Source organism: Boleophthalmus pectinirostris, unplaced genomic scaffold (assembly GCF_026225935.1).
Source record: "Boleophthalmus pectinirostris isolate CB_2022bp ecotype Guang Dong unplaced genomic scaffold, ASM2622593v1 HiC_scaffold_8, whole genome shotgun sequence".
Classification (NCBI taxonomy): Eukaryota; Metazoa; Chordata; class Actinopteri; order Gobiiformes; family Gobiidae; genus Boleophthalmus; species Boleophthalmus pectinirostris.
Genome location: NW_026571515.1, coordinates 42,006,174 through 42,026,109, shown reverse-complemented (window position 1 = coordinate 42,026,109; position 19,936 = coordinate 42,006,174). Strand labels below are relative to the sequence as shown.

The 19,936-nt window shown below is 39.2% G+C and overlaps 1 protein-coding gene across 3 annotated transcripts in view; it reads left to right on the top strand.

Moving 5' to 3' along the window:
* Positions 1 to 750: 750 nt before the first annotated feature.
* The window catches only part of lima1a (LIM domain and actin binding 1a), a 43,669-nt gene continuing 24,483 nt past the window's right edge, over positions 751 to 19,936 (top strand). The window contains exons 1-3 of one of the 3 annotated variants that reach the window (XM_020942041.2): positions 751 to 841; positions 11,437 to 11,585; positions 14,639 to 14,681. In XM_020942041.2, coding sequence (XP_020797700.1) covers positions 11,467 to 11,585; positions 14,639 to 14,681 — 162 coding nt within the window. In that variant the 5' untranslated portion in view covers positions 751 to 841; positions 11,437 to 11,466. Of the gene's footprint in view, positions 842 to 6,939; positions 7,167 to 11,436; positions 11,586 to 14,638; positions 14,682 to 18,559; positions 18,758 to 19,936 lie in introns of those variants that run through there. The other 2 variants (XM_020942042.2, XM_020942040.2) reach the window with 2 other exon arrangements.

The following is a 19,936-nucleotide window of genomic DNA, read 5'->3' as shown; positions in this document are numbered from 1 at the left end:
GGGTCCCACCGGAGAAGCTGGAGGACGTGTCTGGGGTGAAGGAAGTCCCTGCTTAGACTGATGACCCTGCGACCGGGCCCCAGATAAGCGGAAGAAAATGGATGGATGGATGGATGAAGATTAACCAGATCAAATGGAGATAGATTTATATAAAAAAAAAAAAACAAAAAAAAAACATTGATATACAGTATACATTTGCCAAAATAACTGTAAAATATAAATAAATGAAGAAAATGACAAAAAAATGGTATTGATTTGGTCTCTGTGGCCTAAGTCTTGTCTCAGTCCTGACCTTTAAAAGTCCTGTGGTCTCAGACTGGTCTTGGTCTCGATTAGTTCAGTCTTGACTACAACACTGGTTTAAACTAGAGGGTGAGCAGCTTTTACATATATGTGACCCCAGGGAGTCACAGGGAGGGCATCTGACACACGGGGAGGGCATCTGACACACGGGGAGGGCATCTGACACACGGGGAGGGCATCTGACACACTGGAGTATTCAGTTTTCAAATGTATGTAATGCACAATCGCAGCCTTTGTCATTTGTCATTTCTTAAAACCTGTTGAGTCATTAAATCGTCATTCAATCTGATATTAGGTATTCAAATACACTTTTTAGATTAACTACAAACATTCTTCTTACTTTGGCCGCATCTGATTGGACGAGAGCCTCTACCTGCCCAGGTGGAGGTGAGTGCTGCATGGGGATTGGCTGAGAGCTTGATAATAGCTCCTCCTACTTCCTGGTTTGGACAGAAAGCACTAGGAGCAAGCGGCTGAACAGTTAAACAGAGGAATTATCTGAGCGAGAGGCGCCTCAGCTGAAGGAGCTCCAGAATCTGTGAGTTTGAATCTAAAAACACTCTTAAAGATGTGGAAAAGTTTGGAAATTTGTGAGTTTGAACACTTTGTTTCCTTGAAGTCTGTTGCTTTTTTGGGAATACTTGGAATTCCTTTGTGCTGTGGTGAGATCAGTCATTTATTATCTTGGAATTTTTTCAGTCTTTGTATCTGCTTGGTTTAGTTTTCAGATAAAATATGAGTTTAAATATAGTCGGTAAGTTTAAAGTGACTTGGTCTTAAACTGAAGTATAACATGAGTGTATTGTTTGCTACATTGATGATACATTTTGGTATTTTTTGTAGTTTCACTGAATCTGAATTTAAATGTAACTTTTAACTTTAAATGGTTTTATATTCTGTGACCTCCAGAGTGATACATGGACCAACATTATGTCATTGTTTCTCCATAGATGTTTACATTCATTTTGGTCACTATTATTGACTATTATTATTGACAAACTTCAAAATGAAATATCTGAAATTAAACTGTAATGATGAATGAACTAATATGACCAGTTGATTATAAAAAAAAATAATAATAATCATGTTGTTATCTGGATTATACAGAAAATTAAAGGGCCCATATACACTATTTTCTAATCTCTGTCTCCACCCTGTGATGTCATGTGGTAACACAAAAATTGCTCCACTGTGTTTTTAAGCTCCACACACTTTCACTAGAATCATTTGGATCATTTCCGACCTGGAATTTCTACTGAACTAACGGTAAAAGGAGCCGTTCACATGAAAACTACCACATGACATCAAGAGGTGGAACAGAGCGTTTTGAGCTTTGAGGATGTACACAGATTAATCATGAATAAAGTGTGAAGAATCCCTCAGTCGTCCAGGTAGAATCCATGGCAAGGAGAGAATTCAGTTTGTGCACCAGCGTCTGACCAGAAGTGAAGAAGCAGCTTGGATGAGCCGCGAAACGTCTTCAACCAAAGTCACTTTTGTCCAGTCGACAAACTGAACTTTCTCCTCGCAATGAATAAAGTGTTAACATGTGTGAATGAAATACAACACAAACCAGGTGTGTTTTGAGGAGGAAACAACATTATAGGATGACTTAAAGGTCACAAGTTAAAGTGAACTCATCTTTTAACCTTTGGAAATAATATTTAGTATGACACAATCCAATTGTCACATGTTGTTGTTCTTTGGTGTAGTGTTGGTGCAGGTTTCTTAGGTTTTCTAGCTCTAAATGTGACTCAAAATATTCAAAGTCAACCAGTTCTTTGACCTTTTGAAGATGCATTTTGTGACACTGTCGACACAATTTTAGTTTTTTCTTATTTCCTCATAACAATTAAAAATCAATCTAAATAAGATCTGAATTATTAATATGAATTCAAATAACACCACAAACAGTTGATCAAAAGAGAAGTGTTGTGATGCTAAAGACGAGTCCGGCATCATATTCTATTCTCCATATTCTATTGTCCTGCAGGCTTTTGTGTGTCTTCTGTGGTCACACTGTTGAGTTTTCTCTTCAGTCGCTGCTCTGTGAGTGTGGGAAACGCCGTGAGGATCCAGGTGTTGGCTGTAGCGCCTGTAGATAATCTGAGGACTCGTACTCCAATGACCGACTGATACAAGTGAAAAGTGTTCGAACTGTAGAAGGTTTGGTTCCAGGTTTGGGCCCTGGTTCAGGAGTAGAGCCCGACCGATATATTGGTTGGCCGATATAATCGGCCGATATGGGCATCTGGAGACATATCGGCTATTGGCCGATATGTTTGCTGATATGGGCCGGCTCTTTGAAGCGAACAACGGGAGCCTGCTCCTTACTGGGAGCCATGTTGTCCCGTTCTCTCACTTTTTTTTTCTTCATGTCACGTTGTGGTAGTTTGACAGCAGCAGCGGCTGAAAACAAAACTTTCAGAAATATGCATGTGCATAGGATAGAAAAACGTGCATGCTTGGCTGTAATTCAGCATAAAATAAATAAACCAGGACTAATCTTGGGCTCGAGAGAAGGAGAGAGATAGAAACTGAGTCCTGACACTCAGTCCTGGTTCAGTTCTTGCCGCTTGGGAGCCAAAAGAGCCAGCTGCTTTTAGTGAGCCGAGCTAAAAGAGCCGGTTCTCCAAAAAGAACTGGAATACCCATCACTAGTGTCTAGAATGTGATGCAAAAATGCCATTAGACCGACCTACTGTCTGTAAATATGACATAAAGAGTCAGAATAACAATAAATGTTGCTTAAATAAATCCAATTTAAAATCCACCAGAGTCAAACCTAAGTTTTTTAAACAATTCAAGATTTACAGTGAATTTTTACATCACTGAATATATCGGCGATTATATCGGCTATCGGCAATTCCAACTCCCATTTTATCGGTTTCATATCGGCAACAACAAAATCCATATGGTCGGGCCTTATTCAGGAGAGCTGGTGTTTCTTGGGATTATAGTTCGATATGTGTTTGTATTTCTTTAGGTCTGCTTAAGTCTTGGTTTGGTCTTGTTCTAACCATGTTTTAGTCTTGGCTTGAGTCCTGGTTGTAGTGGTTTTGGTTCTACTTTCAGACGTTTAAATGACTCATTCATAATTCTTAATCTTGACAGGAGTTGTGACTCGTGCAGAGTTGATTTGTTCATGATGTCTTTAAACTGTAGATTCATACAACACATTTGAAACAATGAGCAATAATGATAATGACTTTACCAACGTATCGTTCAATTAATGACCAAAAAGAACTTGACTTTTTCAGGCTTGATAAATATCAGGTGGACCTTTTCTTTGTACCAGCGGAGATTTTCAAGCATGTGTCATGTTGTATTGCCTGTATTTTACAAAATGGTTCACTTCTCCAATGTTTTCCTAAAGTATTTAAGCAGTGCCAGTTTTATCATTTATGGGGATATTTTTCTGCTGTAATATCTCCTCCTGCAAAATGTGTTCTCATAAACTCCACCAGAACATTGTTGAGATTGAAGTGAGAGAAACAGTTAGAAATGTGTTGGAATAGAGGCTTTGCACCGTCACGTGACCCCTATAACAACAGTACCTACGCCGCCATGACACTGGGCACACTATGTCATTGACTTCAGCAGCATCGGAGAAACATGGGCAGGTTTTGTTGTGTATTTGGTTGTTCTAGAATCTAGACGTTCTGAAAGGGATAAAACGATTCGTTTCTTCACTGTTCCTCTGGAAATGACTCATCAGGATCAAACAAGGGAATTATCAGGAAAAAAACGGGAATTATGTCTAGAGAACATAAACCGCCAAGAGATTTCCAATGGTCCCATCAAGACACACTCACGTCACTTTCATCAAGATATTTGCTATTTAAATTGTTTCATAGTTTATTTAATGAGAGAAGCACATTTACTGAACTAAAATGTAAAAAGAAAACATTTGCAGTGTGAGTGGCAGTAGAAACTGGATCTTCCAGCACATATAAACATGTCACTCGTCGTAGGACCCATGTTTTCTTTATTGTCTTGTTTATCCACAACTATGTCTTCTAGAATGAATCGTTTTTTGTGAGCGGATCTTTCTAACATTTGTGAGGATCTTTTCATGGCCGATTCTTTCGAGGTTCGGCTCACAGACTCTTCGACTCGTGCTCCATGTTGATCACAGGAGCCCAGTGTGGGTTCGTTGAATCGTAAACTAGTGCTGGTTTTCCTGGATAAATTAATGAAATTTTTGTTCAGGAAATGTGCTTCTTTCATTAAATAAACTATGAAACAATTTAAACAGCGAATACCTTGATGAAACTTCGGGTGTCTTGATGGGACCATTGGAAAACTCTTCGTGGTTTATGTTCTCTAGCCATAATCCGTGTCTTTTTTTAGATAATTCTCTTGTTTGATCCTGATGAGTAATTTCCAGAGGAACAGTGAAGAAACAATTCGTTTTATCCTTTTCAGAACGTCTAGAACCAAATACACAACAAAACCTGCCCATGTTTCTCCGACCCTGCTGAAGTCAATGACATAGTGTGCCCGGTGTCATGGCGGCGTAGGTACCGTTGCTATAGGGGTCACGTGACGGTGCAAAGCCTCTATAAGTCCTTTATGCTAAGAAGTACAATATTGTTAAATCTCCAGCTCGAGTCGACTCAGGTCATGTTCATGAGATGTGAGTGTGTGACGTGTGCAGTAGTTTGTGTCACTGATGAGACGTGCTGAGTGCGCTGAACGAGCATGTGCCTGTCTGAGCCCAGAGGGAGTACACCGACTCATCACTACAACATGAGTCACTCTGAAGAAATACTACTAGTACTACCAAGAGTATATAGCTCATAAATTGTGGTTCCTCTTCCCACTGTGAGTAAGTCTACAAGAGACAAAAGGGTTTTCAAAAGTATCAAAAATCAGATACTCATCGATACTAAACTATCATCGAAACTAGACACTCAAAAGTCAAAAGAAAGAAAAGAAAGTACTATGATTTTAATGTTGAAAATGAAGTCTGAAGGAAGAGTGGGTTTAGTATCATTGTGGTATCAGAGTCTGTATCGAGTATCCAGTCAGTTTCTTGGTATCGAAATCGAGTGTGAAATTTTAAAACCGTAAATGTTACTATCGTGAACTCGTCCTTCAGATATGATATATATATATTTTTTTTGTGTGTGTGTGTGTGTGTGTTTTTTTTTGTGTCTAAACCTGTAACTAAACCAGGACTAGACCAGGACTAAACTTGAGACTAAACCTGGAACTAAACCAGGACTAGAACTGGACTAAGCCTGGGACTAAACCAGGACTAGACCAGGACTAAACCTAGAGCTAAACCAGGACTAGAACTGGACTAAACCTGGAATTAAACCAGGACTAGAACTGGACTAAACCTGGGACTAAACCAGGACTAGAACTGGACTAGAACTGGACTCAAAACAGGACCAAAGTAGAAGATGTTTAATGCAGTAGTAGTAGTAGTAGTAGTAGTAGTAGTAGTAGTAGTAGTAGTAGTAGTAGTAGTAGTAGTAGTAGTAGTAGTAGTAGTAGTAGTAGTAGTAGTAGTAGTAGTAGTAGTAGTGTGTTTTAATTGTGTTGTCTGTGTTATAAAGGGTTATTTGTCTGTCTGTCTGTAGAGTATTGTTGATTATAATTAGAGTTATTTTAACGATAACGTTCTCTAGTCCTTGTTTAGAAGTGTGTAGTAAACCTTCATGTTTTCCTTAAGTGGTTTGTTTCTAAATCTCATTTGACGTACAGACTGCAGGCGGCACACAGATACATGAGTGTATGTGCAGTGAGAGTAGCAGCAGAAGTACGTGGCCCCGCCCTCTGCTTGTGTTGTGTTTGAGTCAATAGAAAACGTCACAGCTCCATCGACCATCTGTTCCCTTTGTGAGTGAACAGCGCTCCAGGCTCCAGGAGCAGACAGGCTCCGCTCACTCACACTCCAGCCCCATAAAAGCTCCCACAACACGGGTATGGACATGTCCCCGTCTGCTGTGGGGCTTCAGGCCGGAGGGGAGCGGGGGACAGTGTGCTGAAAGACACTGACACTGCAAAACTTCAACAGAAATGGGAAGTAGTACTACAAAAATACATTTCTTGGTAATTTTAGCTTATTTTAGTTTATCTGAAAGTTCCTACGTTACACAAAACTGACGCTTGTGAGCTTTAAGTCATGATATAATGAAACAGACAGGGAGTTGTGTTTCATTTCATCCACAGATGTTTGAGTAATCCTTTATTATGAGTCTGTCTACATCATCAAAGCTCAAAATGCTCTGTTCCACCTTGTGATGTCATGAAGCAGTAGTTTTCAAGTTTTATCTTTTTGTTCAATAAAGATTGAACATGTTTTTTGTTTAGTTTTTTTCTCGAAATGTTTTGCTCCTTTACCTCGTCCCTTATCTAGAGGAGTGGAGCTGTTGTGCATGTTTTGAGTTGATGGAGGAAACCCATCCAGACACAGGGAGAACATGCAAACTCCTCACAGAAAGATCACACTCTGAACCTTCTTGCCGTGGGGAGGGCGTGTGGTTTGAGTGTTATTGAGTGTTGTTTGTGGTGCATTCTGGGCTTTGTGAAATGGGACTGTTCTTCTGTGACGTTTGCTGTGCTCCGCTGCTGTTCTGGTACAAATGTGTGTTCACTCAAAACTATTGATCTGTAATGCAGAGAGGACAGAGAGGACCGAGAGGACAGGGACACACACGGAACAGTTCACAGAATGAGCTCAGAGTTGGTGCAGAGTCTGAGGAGAACAAGAGGAAAACTGTTGGACTGAAAAAAGAACCTAATAACATAAAATATCAAGATCAAATGAACCTGATTGGACTAAGAGGAAATCGTGTTTATTGGCTGGATTTCAAACTTCCTCTCACGCTTTGACAACACAACCAAAGAAGGTACATAGACAATATTTTTAACCAAATATTTCACAATCAGTCCCAATTTTTGGAGCTTGGAGCTGTTGTTTCTTTATCAAAACCACAACCACAATTCTGTGTTGTTTAACTCATTAGTGGATTACTCTGATCATGTCACTGCTCAAATGGCCTTCACTGTGCAGCTAAAGAGCAAACAGTGCAATGTTTTAGCATTATTTTAACTGCTTCACTTCACAATGTGCTAGTTCTCTAGCTGAGTTTAAGTTTTAGTCCTAATTTTGTTCCCGGTTTAGTCCCTGGTTTAGTCCCTGTTTTGGTCCCTGGGTTTGGTCTCTGGTTTAGTTTGGTTTATTTAGAATTTATTATTACTAGGATTAGAGCCCGACCGATATATCGGTTGGTCAATATTATCGGCCGATATAGGCGCCCGGAGACATATCGGCTATTGGCCGATATACTTGCTGATAGGGGCCGATATTTCACATGGGCATGTTATACCTCATTATAAAGCTTAGACTCTCTACATTCTCTTCATTTAATCCAATTTACAGACAGATAAATGTCCTAATATGTGACTCCACATCAGTATTTATCTGCGAACTCATTTGTCTGTGTGTGTGTCCGTACTGTCCCTGAACACACCACAGAGTGACGTCACTCACGTGTGTTTATTTACAGCCGCAGACATAGATCCATGTGAAACACTGAGATTATATTCTTTTTAGGACAATCGGTTTGAGTCTGGATTAAAAAGACATTTATTATTTCAGACTTGTGATGTGGGAGGAGCCTGTATGAGCGGTGAGTGTTGGAAATACATCGACTTTGAAGCTAGTTTTGGCTATTTGTTATTAGCGATTAGCTGCTGTAGCTCCCGCACATAAACAGGCTGTTTTCTATTGGCCTGTTGTAAAGTGACTACATTGGCCGTATATTTGTTACTGGAGCTGCATTGATATGTAAATGAGCTGTGAATAGACGTGTGAATTATGACATTTGCGCATATAATTAATTACCGCGGCGCGCACGGCTAAAGGCTAATAGCGCTAGTTTATTTACTATTTAGGAGTTATGGGTCGGTCGCGAACGAAGCGACTCTTAGATCCGGCTCTTTGAAGTGAACAACGGGAGCCTGATCCTTATTGGGAGCCGCGTTTTCTCTTTCACTTTTTTTCTCTTCACGCCGTGTGCAGACTTGAGGGAGTTTGACAGCGGCAGCGGCTAAAAACGAAACTTTCAGAAATCTGCGTGTGCATAGAAGAGAAAAATGTGCATGTTTGGCTGCAGTTCAGCATAAATTAAATAAACCAGGAGTAATCTTGGGCTCGAGAGAGAGAGATAGAAACTGAGTCCCGTCACTCAGTCCTGGTTCAGTCCTGGTTTAGTCCTGGTTTACACATGGTTTAGATTTGTTTAGTCCTGGTTTAGTCCTTTTTCAGTCCTGGTTTAGACCAGGTTCAGTTCTGGTTTAGTCCTGCTTGCAACAAAACAATCTGAAGAGCCGCTTGGGAGCCGAAAGAGCCAGGAACTTTTAGTGAGCCGAGCCAAAAGAGCCGGTTCTCTAAAAAGAACTGGAATACCCATCACTAGTGTGTAAAATGTGATGCAAAAATGCCATTAGTCCGACCTACTGTCTGTAAATATGATGGAAAGAGGCAGACTAACAATAAATGTTGCCTAAATAAACCCAATTTAGAATCCACAAGAGCCAAACCTAAGTTTTTTTAAACAATCCAAGATTTACAGTGAATGTTTACATTACTAAATATATCGGTGATTATATCGGCTATCGGCAGCTCCAACTCCCATTATATTGGTTTCATATCAGCCACAGCAAAATCCATATCGGTCAGGCCCTAGTAGAGATGGTACAAGATCTCGTGAGACAAACTGCCCAAAGATTGTGCACACAACAGAAAAATGATCTCATGAGGTTTTTTTCATGTGTTTACATTTGGATTGGATAAAAAGGGTGACATGTTGGTGAGCTCCATGTCTTACAGTTCCAAACTGCAGAATTAGAATCGAAACAAAACTATGAAATCAAAAAAATACGAAAATTGTGAGGCTAAAATTGGAAATTGAACTGTCAAATGCAAATATTGAACCCAATCTCGTCTTGTTGAAATTTCATCTCATCCCATCCCTAATTATTACCACTTATATTTTTACTCTTTGTTTTGCTTACTTTTTATTCTATTATATTGTGATGTGTGAGTTACTGTGGCCGAGTCATTTCCCGTGTGGATCAATAAAGTGTGTGTAATGTCAAAGTCTCTGTTTAGTCCCAGGTCTGGCTCATGAACTGGTTCATTGGGGTCAGAAAATCTCAATCTACAGCAGAGTTCATAACGATGAGATATTAAAGGACCAGTGACTTTTCAAATGGTGGAGAGGGAGCTGCATAAAATAAAAGTCTGGTTTGATATTAATAAATTGTCGCTAAGCATAGAAAAAACTAAATTTATGATATTTGCGAAACGAAAAGTACAAAATCATGTACAAACTATGCTCAATAATACATCACTAGAAAGAGTTTAGAAATAAATTATCCAAAGTGATCGCAATTATATACAAATACAGATATATCCTAGATAAAAACAGTCTTTTTATTATATATAACTCACTGGTAATGCCCGACATAATCTACAGTATTGAGATTTGAGGCAATACATACAAGTCTAATGCAAATCCAGTCTTTACCTGCAAAAAAAGGCAATAAGAGCATCACATTATCAACTTATAACGAACCAACCAATGTGTTATTTATAAACCTTTAAACGCTGAAATTTTATGATTTAGTCGACCTTTATACTCTGAAAATCATGTTCAAAGTAAACAACAATCTCCTGTCAAAATCTTTACAGAACATGTTCAAAATCCAAAAAAGCCAATATGAGCTCAGAGGCACAGCCATGTTTATTAAAAGAAAATTAGAACAAACATTATGAAATTGTGTAAATCTGTTAAAGGGCTGGAGCTGTGGAACAACTGTACAGAAAACCTCAAATTGTGCACCACTTTCTTTCACTTCATAAAGAAGTTTAAATATTTAACTCTGGACAGATATATGAATTATAAGACTTAGTTTGTGCTGTAGTATATGTATTTTAGGTTTGCAGTTATTACAAAATTCAGCAGCACGTGTCCTGACGAGGACCAGAGGGCAGGACCACATTACACCGGTTTTAAAATCACTGCATTGGCTCCCTGTGAGTTTCAGGATTGATTTTAAAGTTCTTTTACTGGTTTTTAAATGTCTTAATGGTCTTGGGCCTTATTATCTTTCAGAACTGCTTTTACCCTACGAGCCCTCGTGGACCCTGCGCTCCTCCGGCAGCAGCTCCTGCTCATTCCCAAAGTCAGGACACACACTCACGGAGAGGCGTCTTTTCAGCACTATGGCCCCCGTTTATGGAACTGCAGCCGGAGGAGCTCAGGGCCAAAGAGAACATTCATGTTTTTAAGAGCAGGCTCAAGACCCACCTTTTTAGCTTAGCTTTTGAATGAAATCTTATACTTTTACTTGTTTTTATTGTACACATTCTATTATATTTATTTATTTTAGGCATATTTTTTTAGGATTTCCAGTGTTTCCTCTGTAGGAGCCTCTGCATCAGGAGTGGAGGTCAGCTGTGGCTGCTGGGTCTGTCATGTGGGCTCCTGGTGGAGGGATGGTGCTTGGGCCTCAGGTGCCTGGGCTTCATCTCTCCCCTGGCCCCTGTGGTAGTCCCTGGTGGTGGTGGACGTCTCTCTGCTCCTGGTGTAGAAGCTCCTCTGATGATGCTTTCTCAACTGGTTCGCCTGTATTCAGCCTCACATTTTACTATGTCCAGTTATGTATTTTAGCAGGTTAGTGTGTGTGTGTGTGTGTGTGTGTATTTGGGTTGTTTGATTGTGTGGGGTTGGGGGTGTGGGTATTGGGTTGGTGGGTGGGTGGGTGGTTGGAAATGCGGGACTGTTTTTAATCACTGTAAAGCACTTTGTGTTGCATTTTGTATGAAAACTGCTTTATAAATAAAGATTGATTGATTGATAGTACTTTGTTATACTGTCTTTGATTTGTTTGTTTCCTCTTGCTGTATTTATGAAGATGAACTGGTGTTAAGATGACGCTCTGATAAAGGAATAAAGGGTAAAGGCAGAATAAACTTAAACTTCAGCCGACACCCTTTCGCTCTGTGTATGTTAAATATGACTGACTGTGAATTAATGTCAAAATATACTTGTGACCGAAATAAATAAATAAATAAACTTATAAAGTATATTCCTCATTTTGTCTCCACAGACTGACTAAAGCAGACCTTCCCTTCCTAAGATGGAGTCCGTGGCTCCGTTCTCCCGCCAGCAGTGGGCCTCTCAGTCTCTCCGTGTCACCGCCAAAGAACTGTCCATCGTCCGGGGAAAGAACAGCTCCATCGCCGAACGCTTCAACAAGTAACACAACCGTTTCACAATATGAATAGAAATACTACTCTGACTTTAGATATCACAATTACAAAGAGGGTATTTTGTATTTTGTATTGTCAATAAAACTAAATCTGTATTCTAGGTAAATGATATGGAAAAAAAAATAAAAAAAACAGGCTCAAATTTGTTCATTCATTCATTTGTTTTGCAGCCCTGACCCTACAGATCACACATTAAAACAATCCCACAGTATAATTCAAATTTTAAAAGACAACTATTCTGCAAAATCGACTTTGTAGAGCAGGGGTCTCTAACTTTTAGCTCGGGAGTGACCAGTATCTCTCCACTTCCTTCCATGTAGCTCACCAAGGGATTTCTGAATCATGCATATTGCACTAAATAATTCAAATATGATTGATTAAATGCTTATTTTATTTGTAAATGTATAATTCTGATGCCTGATTTTGTGCACTGATAACTGGATAATGGTTTATGTTTTATAGACGTCTAACTGTACCTCACCACGGTTCTTATATTTACAACATTTTGGAGATATTTTGGATATTTACAAAAGGTTGGAGACTCCTGTTTTAGAGTTTTGTAGCTTTTAGTCATGTTATATCTGTTCCTCCTTCTCATTAAAACTGTATGTGGAGTGACTCATGCATGTTTGAATCATCTTCATCACTTTATTCAAGACGCCACATTGCAGATCAGGCAGTGTGTTCATCACCACAAATGTTCGCCCACTGCTCTTCCATAACCCACTCTGTTCTTGATCATGTTTCCAGTGACGTCAGCTCCCACTTGGCACCATGTCTTTTTAAAGCTGGAGTCTGTGGATTATTTTTTTAATTAGTTTTAGATGACTATAGTGATTTCAAATGTTTAAAAATAACATCTTGATCCACTGGTGTTGTACATTAGAACTGTGTAACAGGCTCCAGCACAATATGTGATCTTTTTTTTTTTTTTTTTTTTTTTTTTTAAAGGTGCTTTACTAGATTTTTATTTGTCAAATAACAGTTTCTGTGAACAACACGGTTACTTGGTATGGAAATGCTGTTTTAAAAGTGTTCCCTCTTCGTTAGCTTACTCAGAGGAGTATTTAAATTTATTCATGTTTGAGTAACCCTGTATTGTAAAGCAATAAAAGATAAAGCTATAAAATTACCATGGAGAAAAGGCAGACAACAGAAAAGTAACATGGTGTATAGCCTACCTTTGAAACAGTATACCGAAAGTCTACATCTTACATAAAATCAAAATAAAATAGGATTCAGTGCACAGAAAATATCTGTTTTCAGCTACCCCATATCCCCACCCACTCACGTGTATCTGTGATACTTTGAAAAAAACAAAAACAAAAACAAAAAAAAACACTCTGGTCACAGAGAAATGTTGAAAAATGCAGTCTATCCAGTTTGAATAAACACGTGCAATGTGCAGTGTTTTTTTTTTTTTTTTTAATATAATTTGTCAAGTTTGAGGGATTAGATACCCAGCACATCCACAACAAGACAGACATAACTAAATATAAAAATAACACGTATATAAAGGAAAGGAAAAAAACAAAAAACAAATAACAATATGTGATCTTTAACAACAGTGTAAGAGCTATATAGAATATATATATATATATATATATATATATATATATATGTGTGTATATATGTGTATGTATGTATATATATATATATATATATATATGTAGAATACAGAAAAGTCATGATAAGATTTGCTCAACTACAAATACATGAGGAGTGCTCCTGTAGTGTTTCACTGAGATGGGAACAGGTCGATTTTTTTAATTATTATTTTTTTTATGAAAGACAATAGAATATAACATTAACAAAATGTAATCATGAACATGAAAATGAGACACAAAATCATAAAACAATACCTACAAGATACATAAGAGCAGGTCAGATGTTTTTGTTTACCTGCAGATGTTTTTAAGAAATCATTAAAAGTCATAATTAAAAATGGTGCCTCTGCAATCCAGCCTTAGATAAAGTGGAAGAAAATGGATGGATGGAAGTAAAAATCGTAATTCATTTCTGCTGAAACAAATATTAAATGTATTAAACAGTCTGGGGCGTGTTGAAATGGACTGTCTAAGCTTTTTTTTAAAAACATACTAACTAAAAAAATATTAGATTAAATGTTCATGTTGTGTACAAATCCATGTTTACAGTGGATGGTCTCGTCCTTGTACTTGTCACTTCCGTCCACTGGGGGGAGCTGTGTGGAGTTGTAGTTTTTGGTTTGGTCCAACTCAGTAAATGAGGGAACAAACAAAAGAGACTATAGGCCTATTCACTCTTACTGGAAGACGTTTGAAACATGCGGATGACGACCGTCGGTGTATTTCCTGACACTGGGCATGTGATAAAACCACAGCAGCAGCGTCTTCACAACCTGCTAAAACTTTCCATGGAGGACGGGACTCTGATCGTGTCTTCATGTCACTCACAGACATCTGTTTGATCTGCCGAACACAACGGAATGCTACAGTGGAATAGTTTATTGATTTGTTTATTTTTTTATTGAATTAGACAAATTATAATACACAAATTTAATAGACAATTTATAAAAGGAAAAAAGAATACAGTGATATTTAGATCATTAGGTTTTTCCAGATTTCCTGCCAACAGAGCCGGAAGTCATCACCCGCATGTTTCCAAACGTCTTCTGGTTTTGTGATGTAAATGTGAATAGAGCCTATTCAATAAATGAGGGAACACATAAAAGATGAAGAGCCTATTGTGATCGAATTCCTCCTCACGTTTCTAGAAATCTGCAAATTAAATTCCCTTTTGATTTTGTGGAATATTTCTTTCTCTGTGGAATATTTTGATGATCCATTTCCTGAGTGTCCAAATCAATTTCAATTTACACTGTACAATATATTACTCAAGTAATAGTACTAATACAATTTTTAAATAAAATTGTTTATTTATTTTTTTAAAAATATTTTATTTTATATTTGTATTTGTTTTTTTAATTTTATTTAAATGTGTTTTTTTTTTTTTTTTTTTGGCTGTTCATTTAATATGTGCGTCTTTTTTGTCCTTCAGGTATCAGATGGCAGCAGAGGGCAATGCCGAGAAGAAGACAGCGGTAAGATGCATACATGCTCTACCTGAATATTCATGTCTTAAAAACGTTTTTAAAAAAAACACACACACAACAGACGTTAATTTGTAACGGTTTGCAGTGGTCCGGAGTTCTTCCTCACTTACCTTATCCTAATTATCCACCATGATGAGTTTATGAGCTTATTTCACAACTTTTAGAGCAATGATTGGCATGCTTACAGTGCACTTCCTTATTCTCGGACAATAAAATGCTTTCTAATGACCTGCAGACAGTACACATTAGACTTATTGTGAACACACAGTATTCGTGTTTGTGTACTGGGGCGAGACACATTTTCCTCGTGTCCGTGGGGAAAAGTGTGGTCCAGGTCTTTGACTGAACAGATGAACAGATGAAGGATGAAGCTGACGTCTGCTTCTGTTTGTAAACTCTTCAACTGCCTCCACACTCATTCATAGTAAATCAGCCCAGTGTCCTTCTCCTCTGCTGTAACCTGACTCCTGCGTCCTACCTGATCCGCGCTCATACACACAGACAGGAAGACGGATCAGGCGGGGGTCAGGAAGTTCACCTCTCTCTCTCTTATTGATTTAGTGTAATGGTTTCAGACTCGTTTCTGGAATTAATCATTGGTCAATAACGAATGAACGGTTTCAGCTCGGCTCTTGAGGCTTTTAATATGAGAGGCTCTTGTTTACAAAAATACAAAACTGCAGCTGGAATTCATATGTGAAACTTTTTCATCTTTTAAAAATGGATGATCTGTGTATCAAAGGAAAGATTTCTGTGATGTCTCCCCAAACAACTCCCCGTGTGTGTCAGATGCCCTCCCCCTGTGTGTGTGTCAGATGCCCTCCCCCTGTGTGTGTGTCAGATGCCCTCCTTGTGTGTGTGTTTTTTAGATTCTCTAGATTAGAAGTCTGCATTTGGTTCCATATCTGATTCCAAATTTAATCAAATGAATGAATATTTCGAGTTGCTCAAGACACTTGAAAATGTCTCTATAGACCCTAAACTATAACACAGAACCAAATAAATAAGGCCTATTCCAAACATTTGTCATTTTATTCTGCAAACACAAACTGAAACTTGCATAAAAATTTGAACTTTAGAAATTAGAACTAGTCCATATAAGTTTCTTCTAAAGTCCAGCTCCTCTTGTGTGTTTGTTGGCGTCACTAAAGCTGCTCCTGTGTGTGTGACTCCTGCAGTAGATCTTGTTTCTGATCTTCAGTCTTTGTTCTACTGTTCAAATCTTGAAGAAACTTCAGCTCCTTCATTAACACTTTCCTGATGCACAGTTTGAGCAGCTTCTGAAAGTCTCATCATCAGCCCAGTCTGCTGCAGGAACTGTTCTAAATGTTTCTGGCAGATCAAGAGAAGAAGAAGAAACACATCAAATTCACAGATCTGCTTCTCTTCATAATCTGTTTGATTAAGAGCTTTGTCACGTTGTTTTGGTGGAACCTCTGAACTTTTCTTTTCCATAATATTGTGAACCATCATCATTTTCTGTTCTTCTGTCACACTGGAGTGAAGAATGCCAAAGGCTGCGTTCAGACTGCAGCCTGAAGTGACCCAAATCCGATTTTTTGGCTTCTATGTGATCTGTATCTGATCTTTTAATGACAGTCTGAACAACACAGATCCGATTTTTTTCAAATGCAACACAGGACACTTGGATATGTGCTCCTAAAACTGATACATATCTGATCTTTTGACATGTGACTTCAGTGTGAACGGCCAAAGTGCATTCATCCACCTACACGTTATCAACAAGACACAAACGTCACTATTCTGCACTGAAGTAGGTGAAAATTGTTAATGAACTCCGTGTCACTGAAGTGAAGCACATCTCCACTCACCACTCTTGGCTCCGTCTCCACATCCACACGTTCCTTTCAACGTTCTGTCCCACAAAACACCACGACCAAAAACCTCGTCCTTCTCCTTCTCAATCTCCTCCTTAAAACAAGTAAGTTGTTCATGTTCTGGCTCCGTTACGAGAGGAACTTTAAAATCTCCAGGTGCTCGATGCTGCGTCCATGTTTGGACACTTCTGTAAACACAGAGACGCTCACTGCGGTTGATGTTGTCGTGTCTCCAGTGCACATATGGGACACTTTTGGGCCGTTTAATGTTCACGCTGGAGTCACATACAAGTCCCATTTAACTGGAAATGTGAACGACCTCGAAAAAACATCGGATTTCACAAAAAAAATCTGAATTGAGCGTTAAGCCCTGCAGTCTGAACGTAGCTAAAGATGTCACCCAAAACTGTTCAGGTGTTTTCTTCACAACTGAATGTTCAGAATGTGAAGCTTAAGGAAAACCAAATCATCTGCAGGAGCTTCAAAACTTCATGCAGAAACTTCATGCAGCGAAGAGCAACCTCTAAAACATCTCCTTTTTCTTCTACATTTTCTTTCTAAATCATCTTTTGGTGTTAAAACTAGGGATGGGCATGATTAGTCGATTAATCGATAATTGATCATTAAGAATTTCATCGATTACGTTAATTTTAATCGACAAACTGAATGTAGGTCGCTGTGTGTAGCGTGACCAAACAGGTGTGTACATGTGTCTCTGCATCAGAAGGAGCGAGACACAAACAGTGGGTCAGTCTGCAGTGAACCGAAGCACAAATGTGGATTTAACCAGGATTTGTACAAGAAATTTCAGGCTTTCCGTTGTGTTCAGGACAAGTGTGAGTCCATGTGCACAGTGTATAAAGCAGCACATATGTTTCTGTGTCCAGTGGGAAAAAGTTTTGCCAGGTGAGAGTCGCGCAATGTGGATGACGAGGCCCCGCCCCCCTCCCCCCGTAAGCTGTCCTGGTTTTGACAAACACAAATCTGGTCACACTAACCTGTATTCACCTGAGTCATGTCTTTTAATCCAACACAAGTTGAACCACATCAGCCACACAAGAGCTGGAGTTTTATCTTCACTTAGTTTATGTAAATTAGTGATGTGGTTTTAAGTTTTGTTTCTGTGAGATTTGAACAAAACTGAATTAAACACATAATGTCAAACAGCTGATGTGGATCTAGAGTCGATACAGTTTATTTGTCGTAAAGTTGAATTTATTTATGCAGATTAGTGCAGATAGTAATAATAATGATGATCATTTTAATATAAAAACGTTAATGATTCATCGATAATCGATCGTTAATTCTTCCGACGATCGTTTAAGAAAATTTGATTGAATGCCCGTCCCTAGTTAAAACCTCATGCAGGTTCTCATCGAGGAGATCTGAAACTTGATTTTTGACCTCACTTTGATGGACCTAACCCTAAGCTCCTATTCTGAGTAAAAGCTGCAAACCCTGTAGTTTAGGCTTCACTGTGTTTCCCTTTAATGCCGTACTGTGGGACATTCTCCCTGGAGAAAAGTTCCGCAGTGCAGCTTTACTGTAGTCATGACAAAAGCCTCAGTCTGATGGTTCTGAGTTTGACCCTGCCGTCGCTCGCCCCCTGCACCTCATTTCCTGGACTTATTTTCTCTTTCTCTCCTTTTCTCCGACCCTCTCCCTCTTTCTCTCCCTCTTTCCAGCTCTGGTTCTGATTTTCTGCCCTCTCCACCCCTCCACCCTCGCTCCACCTCTCCACCTCTTCACTCTCTCTCTAACACTCCCCCTCTCCAGGAACTAATAGTAGGTGAACACTTCTTTCCTCCTCTCCTCTATTTTTTTCTTTTACCTCTCTCCTGCCTCTTTTTCTCTCTGTTTCTTCTTTCTTTCTCTTTTAACTTCATGCGCACCCCTCCTTTCTCTCTCTCCTTCCTCTCCTCTCTTCCTGTGCAGTAGTAGGTAGACAGTTCTTTCTTCCTATGCCCCCTCCCCTCCTTCCTTCCTTCCTTCCTTTCGTCATCCATTCTCTCTCTTTCACCCCCCTTCCTCTCCCTGTAGTAGATGGGGCAGTTTTTTCTCTCGCTTCCTCTCGTTCTCGCTTTAGGGGCCGGGCAGCTCCTCCTCCGCTCACATCTGGACCCCCCTCCTCTCTCTCTTTCTCTCTCTTTCACTCTCTCCTTCTTCTCTCATAAGACCCTCTCCGCAAAGCCCGGCTCCTCCGCTCGTCCAGACCCTCCTCCCAAGGTTTTACACTTTTTAATCTTTTCCTTCTTTCAAACGCACGTCTCTTCCAATGCGCTTGTTGTGATGTTCTGCCCGCATACCGCACGGTTTCCTGTTCTCACCTCCGGCTCCCTCTTCCTCTCTGCTCTTCTGCACGACTTCTACTTCTCTCACTTTTGAACCAGGACTGCACAAAATATCTGAAAATGTATCGGAAATTCTTTTATTGACCGGGGATGGGCTAGTCTTTCTCTGCCAGTGGGAGAGTAACAAAGTCAAAGTAGTAAAGTTCTCTGTGTTTCAGTAAAAATGTGGGTATCTGTTCAATTTAAAGTTTACTTCCTTACTACATGTCAGAGCAGATATTTGTATTTTCTACTCCACTACATTTTTGAACAGGAAGTATTTTTTTTTAAGATTGCTGCTGCTGGAAAGTCTGTGGGTTTATTTTTAACATATTCTCATTTGAGCAAAGAAAAATAAAACCACAAATAAACCAAAATGTAAAACCTGCTTGAACCAAAAGGTCCGTTCAGTTTCTGTCATTTAAATTCAGCTCAAATCTGTATCCGAATCTCTACATGTGAAGCTTCATTGGATCTGAAAATCTGTGTGAAATACTTTGACTTTTGTCTCTTTAAGTACATTTTTAAACGGGTACTTTAAAACTTTTGCTTGATTGGATTTTTTTTTGCGCTGGTGTCTGTACGTTAACTGAAGTAACAGAGCAGTCGAGCGTTGGTCAGTGGTGACAAAAGTAGAGCTGTCAAATTATCGCGTTAATTGCAATGAATTAATTACAGTCATATTTAGCGTGTTATGTTTTGTAATCGCCTTATTATAAAATCTGTTTTTATGTGTTGTTGGGACACACTGTGCAGTCCTGCTCCGCTCGCTCCCGCAAAAAATTGTAATTTTTATTCCCGTTCTCACCGCATCAGTGATAAACCTGCACACGTCTGATCTCTGAAAACATCACGACAGACACAGAACAGACTCACCTTCAGCATCAACATCCCTCTGTCACAGAGAGAACATCTATATTCCACTGAGTCGTGTCCTTTAGTCCGACAGAAGCTGAACCACATCAGCGACACAAGAGCGTTTTTTTTCTCCACTTTGTTTATGCAAATGAGTCATGTGGTTTTAAGTTTAGTTTCTGTGAGACTTGCACAAATCTGTATTAAACACATGATAATG